The sequence below is a fragment of the Watersipora subatra genome, chromosome 11 (assembly GCF_963576615.1).
Source record: "Watersipora subatra chromosome 11, tzWatSuba1.1, whole genome shotgun sequence".
Taxonomy (NCBI): Eukaryota; Metazoa; Bryozoa; class Gymnolaemata; order Cheilostomatida; family Watersiporidae; genus Watersipora; species Watersipora subatra.
The window spans coordinates 3,090,334-3,111,173 of record NC_088718.1 but is presented as its reverse complement, the minus strand read 5'-3'; the positions used below and the strand labels follow the sequence as shown (position 1 = coordinate 3,111,173).

Below are 20,840 nucleotides of genomic sequence, written 5' to 3'. Positions count from 1 at the left end.
AGCAATTTATATAGAGAAATAAAGAGTAAAACTAGACATGTTACAATCAACTTCGGATATGTTTGAGATTTCAAGTCATCATATTGATCAAGTACAGCCTTACCTCATCTATGATTGTTGTCCATGACCAGCAGGTCAAAGCTTTCTTCCCTCCACATATAAGTTTACCATCATTTGTTAACAGACTATAAATTGCGTAATCACTCGCTAAAAACATAAAGTTAAAGATCAGATCTTAAACAAGAATATGAAAATGAACTATGCTATGATATAACTTTTTCATCTAGTCAATATTTGATCTCTGGTGTACATGAATTCTATCCTCCTATGAGTATGCACACAGCATACTCATACAACATACTATATATACCTACATTGCCAACTGTCAAACATCTGCATGATGACACTATATAATTAAATACGATATCTTATGTTGTTGTTTTACATGTTGTTTATTAATTGGTTAATGGCCTAGAATTGTACAACCATTAATAAGGAGAATGCTATATTATGCAATCAGAATATAATCCCATGTATGAATAGTTGAAAGCTTAATAATCATGTAATGCTTTTTGACTTCAAATAAAGCCCCAGAACGGTCTTTTTTGGATACTAGATAAAGAGAGGCAGTTGTCGATATTTACCTTTAAATGTGTAAAAAGGCTTATAGGATTCCTTCTTGGGATTTGGCACTAATGCAGAGCTCAGCCTATAACACAGATTGTGCTTCCATCAAATGTTTGGCATGCATTAACAACTCATTACAGAAGGATGGTACAACAAAATATCCTTACGATTTAATTTGAGTATGTTGTGTTTGTTATCATTTATTTTATTAATTAAGACAAAATTCAAAGGAAAAAAAATTTACTACAATAATAAAAAATTATGTAATATTGGAAACAAGGTCAAGAGCATAAATAAGAAGCATAAACAAATAATGCAAAGATGAACAGAAAAGTATCCTGGATTTGTGGCTAAACCAAAATCTTAAAAAGTTCAAGCATTGTCAAGAGCGGACAACTGCTATTTACTTGTAAGAAAATTGTGTTGCCTTGAAGAGGCTCCAATGAGATGTCCAAACACTACAATTATCATCTTATGACTAGACATTATAACAGGGTTGCAATTTTTCCTGGAAAAACTCAATATTTTCCAGATGGCCGGGAAAAATTGGGATTTACCGTGAAAATTGGCAAAAACTACAGGTAACAAAAATTATTTTTGTTATCAAAATTACACTAGTCTTTCACAGTATGGTGGACGTAATGCCATTTACAAACAATCGACAATAAAATAAGTTTGTACTTAGGCTGACATGTCACAGAGTTTCACATTAGCAGTATAGTAATGTAATATACGGTATATGTTGCTTGGTAGGCAGAGCACGACTAAAGAAACAACATTCCAAAACCACTCGCACACAAGACAATAATATTGATGTGGTCAAGTTAAACTATCGTCGGATACAACAGCCATGTGTTCAGTTTGTAGCAAAAATGGAGAATAGTTTTGCTGAAGAGGCCATTGATTTTAGTTTTAAGAAAACAGGATGAAACTAATAAATGTTCAGTGGGTTTGAACTGATTCTTACCAGTTGTTTAATGTACCAGATGTTAGTAAAGTGGTGCATCTTTTAGAGGGTGTATTAAGTTATGGTTAAATCAATAGTTACGCGATTCGAGAAATCTTATTAAATATTACTAGTGCCCTGACAGTCCGGTCCGCTGTGAGAAATCGTCAGGTGTGCTGATAAACCACAGAGAATAAGCATAGACTTACGCAAAAGTTTGGATCCACCCCCTATAATTTTCATACATTTGACCTTATTTATGCCAAGCTCAAATGTAATGAATTTTTATACATGTATTCTGAATTTCAAGACTCAATAAGTCTCATATAATCAACTTGCATATAGCAAAGCTATATATCATTTTAATCTTAACATGTTAACAATCCTTATGTTGTATTTTTTGTGAGAGAAAATTTTAAGCCTCCTAATTACATAGTATTCTCACCCAGCGAGATCTAGCCGGTTTTAATGAAACAGCAAAAGTTGATTGGTGTCAACTATTTCTAGCAAGCCATCGATTAAATCCTTTCAAGTTTTTCAAAAGTTTGACATTTTCCTAGCACTTTTTTAACTACTAGCATACTTCCCAAGCAGTATAACTTCAGTCATTTTTGACCGTTTAAGCATTCATTTCTCAAAACAGCATTTAGTGAAAAAGAAAATTTGACACTGCTTAGCAATATAACAGTCAGAATATTGTTTTTAAGGATTAGTAAATAAGAAAAACAGATAGAGTGGATAATATCTTGATATAAATTTTAATTTTAATATTTTATTAATATATTATATTAAAATATTAAAATTTAATGTGTATTAAAATGATACCAAGTTTTTGTATTCTTGTCCTTTTCAAGACAAATTACAACTGATTATATATGGGTAAGATTTTTTATTATGTAAATTGCCGAGTTTCAGAATTTCCTATTAAGATTTGACTGAAAATTTACTGTAACGTGTAATTTTACAACAAGGTTCTACATTTTCACAATTTCCGCATTTTATTCTATCATAAACTGTACATACAATAAAAAAAGAATTGACTTGAAAAAGAAACAAAAAAACTTTTTGCTGGTCGTTGAGGTCGCGATGGTAGTGCATCTCAAAATATTATGCAGTTTTATCGTTGTTGTTGTTCTCTTTATAATGATAAATATATGTTTAAAAATGTTCTTAAATTAAAGTAAAACAACTTTTGTTACAGTTTAAATATAATTGGCAATACATATGTATTTCAAAAACACTAAATTATTGTAGGTGCTTTCATACTTTTGCACATAACTGTATATGCCCAACTATTCTGAAACGTTGAAGAAAAGTGGGTGCTTTGCCTGTGTTGGGCTGGTAAGGCTTATGTCACAAGTTTGAATCCCGTGCGAAGCAATCTTTTACCCTAGCTTCTAACTGTGGCCTCATACAGACGGACATGACTTTTATTACAGCAAAGATTATTGTGGTACATCTGTACTTCACTAACCTATAGACAGAGACAAAGCCAAGGTTGTCACAAACAGCAAGGTAGTTGCCACACTCAGAGAAGCTCTGATCAAAGATAGTGGTGTGTACTTTCTGTATAGGAGTCCTTTCCAACATTTCTGTATTTGCTTAATCTGCAGATAGTATGACATTCTATAACAGGTGAAACCTAAACGTGTGAAGAGTGATGTTAGGTGATTGATATTAGGGGAGGAAAGTTTATAACTGGTAACCTAATCATAAATGGGTTGACTAGTTTGCTTATAAAAGATCCATTTGATATTAGTCTTTACAATAAATTCCATCACCCCATTAGTGTATGCACACTTTAAAAAAGTAACGGCTTGCTGGTTAGGCAGACCATTCCATAATTTCAAGAGCTGCCAACCAAAGGTTTGCAAGGACACCAACAGAATAACAAATAAACCTATAAGTAGTTTTTAAACTCTTTTACAACAATTGAAGTACATAGACTTTTAAATTACAGATCCATTTACAGTACTATACAATAAACGGCTTTACAATCTTCATGGAACATATTTGATTTTGGAGTTATCAGCTCTTACAGGACAATTTTTAAGGTATAAAAACCTTTGTTTGAATTCTTTGGTGGTTCCAACTGGTTCAAATGGGTTTCAAACACTTTTCAATAGTCAATGATTTCTGCCAGCTATATTTTGCATCTGCAACACCAAAGCCTGGTTCCCATATCGATTGCGAAACTCCGGCGGTAACTTGCACAGCAAAATATTTGCGACGTTAGGGTTGGCGGCATATGTTTACATATAAGCTTCATCGCTAAACATAATCGCGTAATCAAATAAAATGTTTGCTCGCTGTGCCGTTTCTATAATGGTGACTTTCACCTGTACAGTGTATTTCGGGAAGGTTTTGCCTGCGGCCTTTTACGAAATTTGAACAGCGCTAAACTATTGCGTTGCCGCCGGCAACTACCGGCGGTCCTCGGCGCGTGTGTTGCCCGTTCCCTGCTAATAGTCTGCGGTGCTATTGCCAGTGCTTTGCGACGTATATGGGAACCAGGCTTTAGGATCTCTTACATACATAACCTCACAAGGCCAGACAACAAAATATTGCTGGCCAGCCATCGGAGGAAGAAAAGGGAAAGCCTCACCCATGCATAAAAAAGTACGAGAGACAGAGCAAGGGAAAGCCTCACATTATACAGCTGATTGTATGCTCACACTCTTGACTGCATCACATATATTTATTGTAAATGTATACTTTATACTTGAACGAAGTGACAGGTCCTAAGTGGAACAGTAAAGGTTCATGGTAGATCCTTTACACGTGAGATTTTAGCTTGATTGCTGACCTAATAAACCTCTACCCTACCTTCTTATTAACCTCATATTCTGCCTCACATATTTTAGTAGCTCATGTCAGCAATACCTCATCATTATAGACAAGGGATAATTTCTAGAGTACTTGTGATAATAATGTGCTGTTTTTCTGACTTGATGATGAACTTTTTAATTTAATAATAATAACAATAATCACTTTTAATATACAGTCAGCAAGCATTGTTTGAATGTACAAATGCACAAAAAGTAAGCCAAAAGAGACAAACTTGAACTCAGTTTTAGCATAAACTAGTTGAATACCCCGCGTTGCCCGGGTAATAAAGTCTTTGGACAGAAAATTTATTTGTTAACATATTACAACATTTGCCATTCTAACTTTGAGTCTGTTAAACAAAACCAAAATGCTTGAATGTGATCAAAATCTTTAGTGTGATGACAGGTCTCTCAATTGAAGTGCAAGTAGCAAATACTTTCGGCTAATTGTTTCGAATTGACAAAGTGGAGTCCTAAATACATCCGTAAGATGCTATGTGCTAACTCTTTTCTATTTTTTTAATCTAACAACTTTGGCTCAATCAAGATACCGGCAGCTTAACCTTTACAAGCAATAAAACAAAGTGTTATCACCCTTGGATGGCAGGTTATGAAATTCTAATGTCTTGTAGCTGCAGTCACCTGTGTGAGTAAATCTGTCTATTTTTCTACTTCATTTGAGTATAACAGTGCAAAAGCGGAGACGCTTTGATAGATCTGTATTTAATCAAATACAGACATATCAAAATTGATAAAATACAGACAACTTGTCGTAGGCACAAAATGATTGATATTTTTTCAACTCAATGCAGAGTAATACATGCATATAATCATAATATAATCATGGTACAAAAATGAATCTTAGGACCCTTGCATGAATATCAAGATAGTTTTAAAGCATCGCAAAAGAAGATAACCTTTCCCTCACTTCATATTTTTGGCAGAATGGTTGATAAATATATATGGCAACAATGACAGCTTTTTAAAAATTTCCTGACCACCTAATTGTGTTTTTTTTTGGAGCATTTTCTGCATACTTTGTATTTGAAAGTATGATTAAAAATTTTAACAATTGTTGCAGTTGAAGAATTTATAAAAATTGTATCTACTGTATTTTATTAGTTCTGTCTATACAAAAGATATTTCCCTGAAATATTCTGCTGTTTTAAATTCATCAAGAGTAATTTGAACAACCTTTTTGCAACCAGCTATAGTTACAGATTTGGCGTTCGATCGCTTTGCAAATTCAACTGCTTAGGAAATTTTGTAGTGACTAGAATGCCAAGATGAGTCGGTTTTCCGTGTTGATCAGGACTTCGTGGTGATTGAAACTCTACGATTAAAATCAACCATCTATATATGACAATTCGTTTAGATAGAAAGCTATACAAATGTGTTTTGCGGTTGTGCAGTTACTGAAAGCAATCTTCCTTATTATACCAATGCATGAGGGTGATAAAACTCAACTGTCAAAATACATAATGTACATTTGTCATGGACTGCTGTTCTTGTTGGTGGGTGTGTACATATAGGCTCATCTCCAATCATAGAAAACCAGCTGTGCTTGATAATTATTTTTTTACATGTCTCACTTCCTTAAACTGGTGATTACGTGACATTAGACAGCTGACATTTGTTGTTGTAGTTGGTAAATAAAATATTGCAGGCTTTACTCTCTGTATAGAAAGTCTGTTACATTGAATTACTGTTCTTTATAAGTATCTTTGCATCGTCAATTGTTTAGTCATATGATTTTTGACGGTTTGCATTCTTAGATTTAGCTGGTTTTATGTGTTGCGATGTTATATAGAAGTATTAGTAAAAGCAGATAGCGTAATGGAGAAATGACTAAACACCGGAAACATGCAATATTACAATGAACATGACACCTAATACATTAGAAGACCAGCAATAAAGACAGTCATCATATACTCATCTACAAGCAGCTTAAAAACCTCTTGTGGAAGGAGCTCATGAGGAAAGAGACATCAATTGACATGCCAGGAAACCATTAAAAGATATCAGACCTGTACCAGACACGACCAAGACAATTGGAGTTAGTCCTAATTTCCAATCATTATACTCTCATGACGTACTTAAGACAAGTTCACTCAATTACTAAACCTCTGCAACATAAAGAACCGAACCTGAGCGCTTAAACACCTTCTCACAGGCTAACGGAGACATCTATAAAAGAGAACAGCTCCAACGACTCAGCATCTGTCTAACGGCCAATCTATTTATTTTTCTCTCCTGAAGAACCTGCTGAGACCTCTTCCGCCTGCTGAGGCTTCCTCCGCCTGCTGAGACGCGTTCCTCTGCAGCCTCCCTTTGTCTCTGGAGCCTCTATCCTTTCCCTACCTATGGAGCCTCCTTCTAAATCGTCAGCTGATTCGCTTACACTTCCCTATCTCAACTACCGAACCTCTATAAATAAAGACTGCCATGACTCTCGTTTGACTATTGAAACTCGCAGCCGTATAGACCGAGCAAGCAAACATGGACGACCGTTCGAGTAATGGTGTAACCTTTATTAGCTACTTTAACCTTTTGTCATAATTGTTTTAGAATTTTGTTAGTTGTGTATTTAATTGTTGGATTTTTAGAATAAAGAAGTACCTTTTAATGGTAAATATCAGTGTTGCTTACAATAGTTTAACACCTTTATGTGTACCTGAACCAGTAATAATCAAATTAGTTCCCATGTGGCAAAGCAAAAGCACACAAACTGAACATAGTCAAAATAGAATGAAATGACAAAGCAAATTCAACACTGATGTTGTGTGTAGATTTGGATTAGTTATGCATAACATAATTTTTCCATGACCATCCAGGCTTGCCAGCTCTCACGCATTGGGCGTGAAACTCATGCAATCACACCAAAGCAAAAATGAAAACGAGTGAGAAATGAATCAGATTTTTGCCCCAAATTTCACAATTTTATATATACCATCATTGATACATCAATTGCCCCAAAACCAAATCTTAAGCATTGCCCCACTCTTAGGTTGGCAGGCCTGTGTCCATCCATAACAACGATGAACACGACTGAACAGTTTCTTAAAATGTAAGGTAGGCTCTAGCATCTAGTAACTTTATGTTAACATTTGACAACTATTGTTAAAAATACTTTTGCAAATTGATTAGGTGTGCTAACATAATAACCAAAAGAGTAAAAATATGCGCGTAAAAGCAACACAAAACAAAAATGGGTTCTCGATATAATTCAAGCGATTAAATATTGTGATGGATTTACTGAGCTGCGCTTTTTCTAATTATCATAAGTGTTCAACTATTCTCGGATTAGCCCAAAGGCCAGCTTGCGCAGAAAGCCCATGGATTAACACCCAGCCCTTGCTATATAAGCAAAGGTGCTCCAGTGTTAAATAGGAGGGGTAAGAATATGCAACAAGAGAAGATACCCTAGTGAGAGAGAACAAAGGGCACAGAGCAAGTGATACAAACTACAAACGAAAGAACTAAGGACTGAGAATTACGTTCTTAATCTATATTAAGAACAGCGTGGAGTAACATTAACCTACCTTTGTGCAGCTTTGTGTATACATATCTTAACATTCTTACATTTACAAGTGTAACTGTTTAAGTATCTATTATTTGTAACTCATTTCAGCATTACGCTTGATTGTAGTGAATTGTATCTAATTGTTCTATCTTTTCATGCTTATAGAGCTTGTGTAAATAAAGAGCCATTATTCACCAGACGCCTTGCTTGCAACAATTACAGTTGTGCATGAGAGCTATTACTCATTCGGTATAAGACAACTTGTACGCAGAACCCACTTGCAAGTGGCTAGTAAGCACTGACTTCCACAATATTGGTGGCATCAGTAGGATATCTGTAATCCTGTTGCTACTGAAAGTTTAGCTGTGCGCACAACCAAGTGACTGTTGAACAGCTCTCTGGAAAGAGATGGCTCAAGGCACAGATAACAGAATGTCTACTAATCCATTCCTGCCGATCAGTAACCCATTCTGGGACATGGCTAATCCATTTAATGATACTGTTGAGAAACAGCCAAAGCAAGTCATGCACTCCGATACATCAGTATACATCGATGGGGCAACCTTCTTTGACGATGTGTACCAGATTTATGTGTTGGAACTGCAGGACAGGCAGGCTGTCAGCTATCGCATATTGTCTCCAGCAGATAGCTGGGCATCAACCAGTACGAACACTAAGGACAGCAGATCTTCTTAAAATTACCCAAATAGAAAATCGGAGCGATGTTAGCTGCGGGACTGCAGAAGCCTACACTGACTGGGATAAGATAGACCTAGCTGCTGTGCTACGTTTAACTTCATTAAAAATGGCCAAACCGACCAAGCTGATAAAAGATCCGTCTGCCAGGATTGCTGCTCTGGAGCAAAGGAGACAAAGCGATAACAAAGCCCATGGCAAACATCAGAGTCAAACGTTGTTTCCGATGAGGAGACTCCTCACATCTAATAAGGAGTCGTACGGTACCAAAGAAATGGTCACAGCCATCCATAGGCCCTAGCCAGGAGAAGCCACAAAGGTTCGCTCCTAAGATTATACGTGAAGTGGTTAAACCTGTGTCCTACACCAGATAAAACAAATCGGATAGACCATGCAATAGTAAAAGAACAAGGGTAAGCAATGCGGACAGTACTGGTAAGTTGCCTCATTCACAACATTTCAATAAGACAACTGTTTCGGTTCCCCTGTCTATCCACAGTTCTTGTCATGTTAAGAGGTCAGCAGATAATCTTTCTGATTACAGTACCAAAGTTGACGCAGAGAAACCCTGCACCAATCTTGCAGCCGCTACCTCGACACTTGATGTTACAGGAACGGTTGAGGAGCGGCTGCATGACAGTTCAGATAAATGGCTACAACCTGCATCAGCAAAGGAGGTTGTGGCTAAACAAGAGCAATGCCAGTCAAGGCCCACACATTGCAAGAGACATCCACGAAATTGTACTGGGCATAACTCTTATGGCAATAGTGGTCCTTTCACAGGGAAAGCACAGCATTGTAGAAACACCAGTAACTCTCGCAAGCATTGGACTTCTAGCACAGTTGATAGCAGCAGATTGTATTCGAGTAGCAAAGCTACTCATACATCTGCAACAGCCTATCAGCTGCATGCTAAAAATATGAAAAGCAACCTCATGACTACAAATACAAACAGGAATCTTGCCTTGATGAAGTTGTCCAAGAAAGGAATGAAATGCAACGCTGCTACATGAAGCTGCTTCTCAAATATGATGACCTGAAGTATCACTTCGACTCGGGCCAAAAGAACACTCTAACAACATCCTAGTTGAACAAGAAATAAGTTGTGCTATGAAGACAACTAAGAATTGTAATCTAAGGTTGCAACAGGGTTGTCACTATTAGAGCTAAATCCATAACTGCCTTATCGACGCTGGTAAGCCAATATTTGGATACTGGCACCGCATCTAGGGGTGGAGAATGTGATGGATTTACTGAGCTGAGCTTATTCTAATTATCATAAGTGTTCAACTATTCTCGGATTAGCCCAAAGGCCAGCTTGCGCAGAAAGCCCATGGATTAACACCCAGCCCTTGCTATATAAGCAAAAGCGCTCCAGTGTTAAACTGGAGGGGTAAGAATATGCAACAAGAGAAGATACCCTAGTGAGAGAGAACAAAGGGCACAAAGCAAGTGATACAGACTACGAACGACAGAACTAAGGACTGAGGGTTACGTTCTTAATGTTCATTAAGAACAGTGTGGTAACATTAACCTACCTTTGTATATCTTTGTAACCTATATATATATATATATATATATATATATATATATATATAGCACTCTGGTGCCAGCACATTGATTTTCTTAAAGTCTGTGAGGCTACCTAGTTGTTTCATGGCAGGAAATCAACTCTCATTGGTAATGGGATTTGTGTCCCTTGCCTAAGCTCTGAGCTGCTAAAAGGATGAGGCTTCAATAGCCGAAACAGTACTGTCTGTAGCATGAGTATATGCTCCCTTACTTCGGTTTGGTTGAGCACTCTATGAGAGGTGTGGCACTATTAGCCTTTGTGCAAAGCTCATCACTTTTGTGATTTGAGCACTCTGGTGCAAGCACATTGATTTTCTTAAAGTCTGTGAGGCAACCTAGTTGTTTCATGGCAGGAAATCAACTCTCATTGGTAATGGGATTTGTGTCCATTGCCTAAGCTCTGAGCTGCACTGATGAGGCTTCAATAGCCGAAACAGTACTGTCTGTAGCATGAGTATATATATATACATGTATATAGGTTACAAAGATATACAAAGGTAGGTTAAGATATATATATATATATATCTTAACATTCTTACATTTACAAGTGTAACTGTTTGAGTATTTATTATTTTTAACTCATTTCAGCATTACACTTGATTGTAGATTCGACTTCCGGTGTCATGGCGACTGGAGGCAAAATACTGTTGGTTTGAGATGTACCAAACTTGGTTCAAATATATCAAATAGGGATAGCCTTTACCCATAGCCTGTAGTCCATTGTTTAATATTTTGTACCCACCAAACTTAGGGAAATAAAATTTACAAAGATTTCACAAACAAACAAAAACGGAAAAAGTGCTGAAGATCTTAACGGCATCACGGAGGAGAAGTGTGCAACTGAGGAAACAGAGTGTAAACTCCAAGGGAAACAGAATAAACCAATACAAATTACAAGCAAGTGGATCACCTGTGATATCTGTAATTTGTGGTACCATGGGCCTTGTCAAGATCTACAGCCTACTGAGGTAACCTTGATCACAAAGCTAGCCACTAAAGGCGTACGTTGGCACTGCACAGAATGTCAAAAAGAGCTCAACAACCCTGCTGAACAAAATAAAGCACAGTCCATAAATGCAAAGACGGCTCAACAAATTGCCAACATGGAAAAATTGGTGCAGTCGCTCACTACAAACAACAACCGCCTAGAAAGTATTAAGATAAAATAGTCTGATGTACTAAAGAAAAACACAGAAAATGTCAACAAAAATACTCACGTTGCCCAACAGGCAAAAACACTTATTGAAAAGAGTCACCAACTCCAAGAAGAAGAAAACAGGAAAAATAATGCCATCGTCACTGGCATTATTGAGCAGGAAAATAAGACAGCAATAGAGCAAATTCAAGAAATAATGAAACTTGACTGCTTAGCCAAGAATAATGTGCCTGCACAGACAATGAGGCTTGGAAAAAAGACAGAACATGCAGAGCAAAAGCGTCCAATAAAAGTGAGATTTGAGGATGAGCGAAGCAAGTAGGAACTTGTTAAAAGGTTTAACAACCACACATTGAGAGAAAAAAATATCTACTGTCAGCTTGATGAAAGTCAAGTTATTAGAAACCAGCAGTTTCAGCTACGACGAGAAATGAAAAAGCTCAGAGAAAATAATGAAAGCAAAAAATACCAAATAGGAAACATGCAAATACAAGAGAAACAGGAATCGGGGGAATGGAAAGTGATGAAACAAGATCAACAAAAGAAGAGTACCGAACTCAAAAATTATTTCTTTCTAATATCAGATCTGCCAAAGGAAAAACAACAGAATTGCAAATTCTAACTACGGATTCTGACATCATATGCCTCTCCGAAACACACCTGGACCATACAATACCCAACAGTAATATTTTACCTATGAAAAACCGAACTATATTCAGACGAGATCGGAATATTCACAGTGGAGGAGTCCTGATTGCTACATGTGAGCAACTGAAACCCAAACTCGTAGATCTGAGTAAATATGATGAAGAAATCATTGCGGTAAAAATACAACCAAAACAGTTATATGCTGCTACTACCGACCCCATGTCCAACTGCAGAACACAGATGTAATTGATGATATTCTTGGAGGGATAGAAAGAGAGTTCCAGGGACACAATATACTATTTGTTGGGGATATGAACTTACCAGGTATTGACTGGACAAAAGAGAAGGTCAAAACATCAGCTCCATTCAAAAGAGTGCAGCAAACCTTTCTTGATGTGTTACACAGCCACCGAATAAAACAATTAATAACTGGTCCTACACATGTACTAGGTAATACTCTAGATTTAGTGTGTACCAATCACCCAACCTACATTCGTAATACTGAAGTTGTAGCACCAGGACTAAGTGATCACTCTTTTATTACTGTGTATCTTCAACAAGAAATCATATCTGCTCTCCCTAGACCACACACTATCAAACAGTATAAGAAAGCAGACGAGGAAGCATTTCAAATAGATATGCAAAACACAAATGAGGAACTTGCTCAATTGACTGACCCTGGCCTAATGTGGGATATCTTTACTAAAAATCTAACCAGAAGTATTGAGCAGTATGTACCAAGAAGGGAGATAAAACCGAGACACCCATCTACACCAGAATGTTTCAGCAAGCGGGCATTAAAACTTCAATATATACAAAGAAATGCATATATAAGGTCTAAGGATACTGGTACAGAATTTGACAGACTCAAACACAAACACGAAGAGAAACTAAAAAGGAGCTAGACGCTATTCGAGAAGCATATTATACAAATAGAATATATCAACCACTAAAAAAAGGAAACTCAAAGCCCTTTTTCAAATTCCTTAGTGCAGACAAGAACCAAAGATCTAGCCAGATAACACTTAGGGATGGTCAGAATATCCTCACAGAAGACCCTGAGCAATGTGCTGAACTACTGAACATTTTCTTCCACAGCCAGTTCCAAGATGGTTATTTAGCCAGAGATTTTAAACGGATAGAGAGTGATGATGACAGTCTAAACATAACAACTGATGGAGTGGCGAAACTCATACGTGACTTACCAAATGGAAAATCACCAGTATCTGATAGAATTAGGAAACCTGATATGCTAATAGACCTGCCAACCACTGCAAAAGAACTAGCACTGATTTACAAAGCTTCCCTAAAATCTGGAAAACTTCCTGAACAGTGGAAATATGCCAATGTAACCCCTGTACATAAAGGGGAGACCCAGAGTTACCTAATAACTACAGGACAATATCACTCACAAGCATACCCTGTAAAATGATGGAACACATAGTGTTGCATTATCTAAACAAGACACTTGATGATGTACTTCATCACCAACAATATGGCTTTAGGAGGGGAGTGTCCTGTCAAACTCAGCTCTGTGCTACATACAACGAACTGGCAAAAGCAGCAAACGATGGCCATACCACTCACGCCAACATGATGGATTTCAAAAAGGCTTTTGAGAAAGTTCCACATCTACTGCTCCTTGAAAAACTACAAAGCATACCAGGGATAAATACACAACTCATTAACTGGATCCACGATTTTCTATCTGACAGGCAACAATCTGTAGTACTCAACGGAAAGAGTTCTCAGAAATGTGCTGTAACATCTGGAGTCCCACAAGGCTCGGTACTGGGATCTAGCCTTTTCCTATGCTACATTAACGATCTACCCAAGAGTTTATCCTGCAATGTTGGCCTTTACGCTGATGACACACTAATTTACCAAGTAGTTAATAGTTCAGGGGATGCCAAATTATTCCAAAATAACATTAACGAAGTGTACAACTGGTCAAAAAAATGGAAAATGCTATTTAATGAGAAAAAGTGCCAAGCAATATGCTTTGATACAATGAGCCAGCAGTTTACGTATAACCTAGGAAACTCGCCTCTTGTCTGGACAGAGGACACAAAATATCTAGGTGTGATCATCCAGTCGGATCTGAAATTCGATCAACACATAAAGAGCAAATGGAGTAAATCAAGGAAGATACTGGGGGGGCATTAAACATCTGATGTATAGCGCCCCAAAGGAGGCTAAACTGCTCGCATACACAAGTCTATGTAGACTAGAGCTGCCCAATGATCATGTTAATTAAACGATTGACGCGATCAATACAAATACACGATTAACTGAGTTGAGCCAATTAATCTTCAAATAAAATGCAACCGAGGTGATGATCATGATGTGGTTCTTTTGTATTGTTTAATATATTGTAAAGGATTTTGCCGGTCTTTACTCAGACACGATCTACGTAGTAATAAATGTTGCATAAATTGTAAGAGAAGTATGGTTTTTCATTTGTTTTATTACGAAGGAAATTAGTTGTGGAACTGCAACCTTTGTGCTCCTAGCGTCAGCGCTCCCATATACGTACATATATTTTCCCGGACCGTATAATGGAACCGGGGTAGGAAACCGTATAAGAATAAAAGATTAATGGAGTCACTAACACATTAGCTTAATTTCGGCCAAACTAAGTATTAGCGATAAGACACATAATAAAGACAGACATAATAGGTAAAATATATATAAAAGTAACTATACGCGAGTAAAACACATAATAAAGACAGACACAATACGCAATATATATATAAGAGTGATTATATGCGAGTAAAAAAACATCAGAAATAAATTCGTAGCCAAGCGCCGCCAAAATATAACATTAACATAGCAGGTTACTACCATTTAATTTATGACAAGCAACACTTTCTTACCAATTATATACAACCACAATAATTTTGCACTTAACTATGAAAACACTAAGTGAGTCACTAACGTAAAACTTGTTTATACAACGACAAAAGTGCCGTGCCGATCTAGTTGTAAGCGACCGTGTAGGTAGTTGTTTGAACATGTTTCTAGGTAAAATCAATAAAATAGCGACTTCAGTATTATTTAATATCTTACGGTCTATTTATTGTTTATATTTAAATTTTTTTTTAGGTAAATTATACACGTATTTTAATTTTTCAAAAAATCCCAATCATATTTAAGCTTTAGAATAATAGTAATATGAGATTGACACTTTATTGGAACATGAAAGCAGAAAAATGTCCTCCGTACTAGCTGACGCATTTTCTGACTATGTTAGAAGCATAAACAAGAAAGTGAAGTGCAATATATGCCAGAAAGAATTTGCCTACCACCACAACGCATCTTCATTAAGATATTATTTAACTAATTCTCACCACCAGCTGTCGCAAACAATAATTGCTACTACTGACTATTGCCACTACTGTCCCCTGTGAGTGGCTATTCTTTAAAGCTGGCAATATTTTATGTCTGAAGAGGGCATATTTTCATTCGGACAATGTGAATAAACTGTGCTGCCTCAACTTTTGGCTGGCTTTATTATAGACTTTCATGGACTATTTTCATACTCATAATAATTAATACATTGTAACGTATGTACATTGTACATAACATGTACTCCTGCTAACAATAATTGTCTCAAATATAATTAATTTGTATGCAGCTGTATTATTTGTTTTCGGATATGCAGGTTTTTACTAGATTAATTCTAAGATTAATCGAAGATTAACTGGTTCATACCAGTTATTAATCGCGATTAATTTTTATAATCGTTGTGCAGCTCTAATGTAGATCAATTCTAGAGTATGCAGATGCAGTCTGGGACCCAACCAATAAAAACACAATCCAATGCATAGAGCTAGTACAAAATGATGCTATACGGTTCATAAGTAACATGAGAGGGTGTGGGAAAGTGTTTCGGAAGCAAGAAACCAGCTAGGTATAAAACCACTGGAAGACAGGCGAAAAAGCCACCGACTCTGTCTGCTCATTAGAATTCTTCAGAATGAAGAAAAACATCATTCCCTCTCTGAAGCATACGATGAAATCAACCAAAACAGAGAAAATATGACGATAACAACAAGAAGAGCCTCCAGGGGAGAACTTACCTCTGTAACAACAAACAAAAATATCTACCACAATAGCTTTTTGCCTCGAACAATTCGAGACATCAGTGTTATAGTATTCATCATATTATAAATTTAGGAGTTGTGTCTCCTTGCCTAGGTTTTAGTTCAATGACGTGAGGATCATGTGACAACGTTATGTCATCAGTTTCCATCTTGAAAATAAAACAATAAGCTTTGTTTTAATCAATCACGCTCTAATAAATACTATATTAATGAAAATCTTATGACACAGCATAACATAACATGGTGTCAGACGGGTGCCAGTGACCTTAATGCCTACAATTGCTTGTGTTTGCCTGGCCTCCGGACGCAAGAAGCTGCACTAAACAGCTAAGTACATCTATTCAGTTGTTACTATAATTTTACTAGTGTGATAGCACTAGTAGCAGTTCATTTCTTGGCTTGGTTTTGAAATGGCTAGTGATGATGAGGAGGAAACTACAGTCGCAGCAGCTCCAGCTAGACTCCCCCACCTATTAAAGTGGACACACCCAAGCCTATGGACTTTGCAAATGCTTCCACAGCATGACCAGAATGGAATAAACGATTCCAACGATACAGAAACATTAGCGGTCTCAAGGCGCAAGAAGTTCAAGTGCAGATTGACACACTGTTGTATATCTTAGGCCCAGAGAGCGAAGACGTATGCACACAGTTGAACATAAAAGAGGAAGGCATAACTCTTGATGCAGTTCTTACAGGTTTCACTGAATATTTTCAACACAGAACAAATGTGCTAAATTATAGAACCCAGTTTTATAATCGTAGACAATCTAATGTAGAATCAGCCGAGGAATATATCAGAAGTATTCATTCTCTCGCTGTGAAATGTAGATTTAACGCTAATCTCACACAAGCAGACATGATCAAGGATAGACTCTTGTCAGGTATGCGTGACACATCATTGAGCGCTGAGTTACAACTGGACGAGGCAGTTACTCTAGACACTGTAACGTCTAAAATGAGAGCAAAGGAAACAATAGAAAAACAAATGAAGAAGAAAGCTCAGGTGGCAGTTATCAAGTCCAGTAGCAAACCATCAGCGCATAACCAGCCCACTGTAAAACGGGATTGCAAATATTGTGGCCGGTCACATTCGCCACGTGCATGCCCAGCCTTTGAAAAAACCTGCAAAATCTGCTCAAAACAAAATCAATTTGCTGTTGTCTGTTAGCAGAGGACGACAAAAGCTGACGAAGTGATCATTGAGGAGCAGGCCGAAGCATGTGATAACTCCGACTTCTGTATCGACACTCGCAATCTCCAAATACATAATGTACGATAGCTGATGAAAAGAACATGATAACTTTAGACGGATTTTCTGTAGATTTAGGTTTAGATAAGGAAATATTAGATGTTAGCAATGAATTGTTTTTGGATTTAGAAGTGAATAGTAAAGTTTTGAGTGCAAAAGTAGACACAGGTGCTCAAGCTAACGTAATATCTCAAACCGAACTTCAGAGGGTTTTGCCTGGGGCCGCAGTTGTGCCTAGTCGGATGCGGTTGACGGCATATTCCAGTCATGTTTTGCCTGTTTTAGGTGTCACAGAAGTACATGCTAAATACAAACAACAGAGCCAGACTATTCTATTTCACGTATTGTAATCGGGCTTTAAAACACACACATTACTGGGCCTACCATCTATTAAACGATTGGGCATAATCAACACGGTCTCTGTGGTTAGTGCTAATCTTAAACCTCAGCCGCAGGATATCACAGGTAAGTGTGACTTAGCTGACGAGTTCACAGATGTTTTCGATGGGTTCGGTAAGTTGGAGATAACTCAAACTATTACGCTTAAACCCGATGCCCAACCGGTTAGTTGTGCACCCAGACCAGTGCCACACGCTCACAGAGGTAAGCTAGAAGCCGAGTTGGATCGTCTTATGCCGCTGGACATTATCTGTAAGCGCATAGAGCCAAGCCCATGGCTGAATCAAATTGTTCCAGTCTTGAAGTCAGATGGATCGCTTAGAATATGTCCAGATCCTCAACATCTAAATGCCTGCACAGTTAGAGACCGGTTTTTGTTACCTACCATTAGTGAAATTTACGCTAGGTTAGCAGGGTCTACTGTGTTTACGACTTTAGACGCACAGGCCGGGTTTCACCAAATACCTATTGATGAGGAGTTGTCTAAGCTTACTGCTTTTCTGACACCTTTTGGTCGCTTCAGATTTAAACGTTTACCCTTTGGCATAACATCAGCCTCCGATTTTTTTCATAAAACAATAGCAGAGTTGGTGGGTGATATGTCAGGAGTTGGGGTATACATTGATGATATCTTAGTACATGCCTCAAGTCAGGTAGAACATGACAAAAAGCTACGTGAAGTTCTAAGTAGGTTCAGAAAAGCAGGTCTAAAGCTGAACATGAAAAAATGCTGTTTCAGTAGGCAATCTGTCAAGTTTCTCGGGCATATAGTGTCAGTCACAGGTATCAGTCCTTCGGAAGAACGAATCCGAGCTATACAGGAAGCGATTACTCTGTCAAGCAAGACAGAGGTAAGATCCTTCCTTGGGATGGTAACCTACCTAGCCAAGTTTTGTCCCAATTTATCAGAACACACCAAGGTGCTGAGGGACTTGTTAAAAGACAGGGTTGAATTTTGTTGGGATGTTGTCCACGATAAGGCCTTTGAAAATGTGAAAAATCTTGTTAGTCATACCCCAGTTCTCGCTCTATTTGATCCAGACAAAGCAGTTGTAGTTAATGTTCCCATAGCCTGGGTGCTGTGCTGTTACAAGATGGGCAACCAATAGAATTTGCCGCGCAATCACTGACGCCTACTCAGTGTCTATATGGGCAGGTAGAAAAAAAATGCTAGCTATTCAATTTGGGTTAACTAGGTTTCACCAGTATGTGTATGGTAGGAACGTTACAGTCGAGTCTGATCACCAGCCACTGGTTAGAACAAACCGAAAACCTCTAAGTGATTTGACCCCCAGGCTACAGCACATGCAAATGCAGCATTACCAATATGAAGTGATTCACGTGCCTGGTAAGCATAAGTACGTTTCAGACTACCTGTCCAGGTCCTGTAGGGCTAGTATTTATTTAGTTGACTTGACATTTGAGGATCCAATGTGTAATAAATATAATATAATTTTGAATCAGCAACACCCATGTTCCACTTATTTCCTAGTTACTAGTAGATTAGCAATATACAATAAATCATGCAAGTTCGTATTGGCTATGGGCTGGGATCAACCACTAATTGGTGTCATTGGAGGCCGGCTGTCAGTGTTGAGTTTAGGACATTGTTCGTTGCCCGGCTGTTTGGCGGTCACGGCTGACAGCCCTTGTGCTGCCTGGACGCGATTGGCCGACTGGAGTGGTACCGTGATCTGTCAGCCAATGAGTCCAGTCCGCACCGTCAATTTTTATTGGCGCACTCACCTTGGCGCGTTCACCTTGGCGCGCTCTGTCAATACCGGTTAGTAGGTTTGAAATATCACTAGAAATCAGTCGGTACAAATTCTACATTTACAATTTTACCTACTTTTCTAAATGTTGCTGCAATTTAAACCTATAAGAGAAGAGAGAATTAAAGGTATGGATTTTATAGCAATATATTATATCAACAGTTGTGTACCTTTTATTACTCATTATTACATATTTTTACCCCATTCAATCTAAAGCATTATGTAATCACAATGTATTACACTATTTTAGATTTCACGGTGTCAATCAATAAACAGCAGTGAAAATTAATAACCTCTCCAAGCTTCGAAATTGCAGTAGCCTACAACAATCTTTGAACAATCTATTAGATCGTAAACTGAACCTCCATTTCCTAAAAGCATGACGAAATTTGCTACAGTGAAATCTTTACTCGCTTAAACACTATGCCCTACGGAGGTTCAAACCATTCTAAGTAAAAGTAAGCTGGACGACACGGAAAGCTAACGTAACAGTCCTGAAAGTTCTTGGCATACAGTTCTGATTGATCGAACTGCCAGATGGCAAAGTCATAAGGAAAGCGTCGTCAATTTCAGCGCTCTCACCTACAGGCCGCAGACTAAGTCAGCATAAACAATAGTCTTTGTATTACACTGGACGTAATCAGTGATACAGACACCCGAACAGCCGTCAAAACTTTAGAATCGTCTTTGTATTACACTGGACGTAACTAGTGATACAGACACACGAACTATCGCCAAAACTTCAGAATCGTCTTCGTATTACACTGGAAGTAGTCAGTGACACAGACGCCACACAGACTTTAATGGTAAAGTTCAAGCAAAGTCCAATCTACCGTCAAAGTGCTCTCAGCATCAGCTAAGTATCTATATAGAATAAGCCTACTAAGTTTATTACGTAGACCAATGACAATTATAACAGGCTGTAGATTTAAACAGACAATTCAATAGTTAGAGCATCGCCTCGTTAGCCAATATAGGGAGTAAAATTACTTGCTGGCCTAAACTTATACCGTAAACATATGGTGATTAAACTGTTATTGTGTATTACCAAGATTTTGTTTTTTGTTTTTTTGACTACACCTTTTTTATCACTGCTTGTAAACTAGCTGGCGTTGACAGAGTGCCCTTGGGTGACAGGTTGGTAGTCGCTGTTTCTGGGCTTGCCTGGCTGGTAGGTTTGGTATTACTTCTGTGGTCCTGTCGTGCCTTGGCGGCGCCGGTGCTGTTGGCTTGTGTCGTGCGGGCGTTTGGGCGTGAGCGTGTTGCATTCTCGGACTGTTCAGCTGGGTCTAGTTACATTAATTGGTGGTTGAGC

The 20,840-nt window shown here is 37.8% G+C and overlaps 1 protein-coding gene across 2 annotated transcripts in view; it reads right to left on the bottom strand.

Annotated features, from left to right (window-relative positions):
- LOC137407731 (THO complex subunit 6 homolog) overlaps positions 1-20,840 on the bottom strand; it is a 40,982-nt gene that overhangs the window by 9,483 nt on the left and 10,659 nt on the right. For both annotated transcript variants that reach the window (XM_068094113.1, XM_068094112.1), the window contains exons 2-4: positions 3,048-3,180; positions 645-709; positions 104-207 (exon numbers count right to left, since the gene is read on the bottom strand). In XM_068094113.1, coding sequence (XP_067950214.1) covers positions 104-207; positions 645-709; positions 3,048-3,163 — 285 coding nt within the window. In that variant the 5' untranslated portion in view covers positions 3,164-3,180. The remainder of the gene's footprint in view (positions 1-103; positions 208-644; positions 710-3,047; positions 3,181-20,840) is intronic.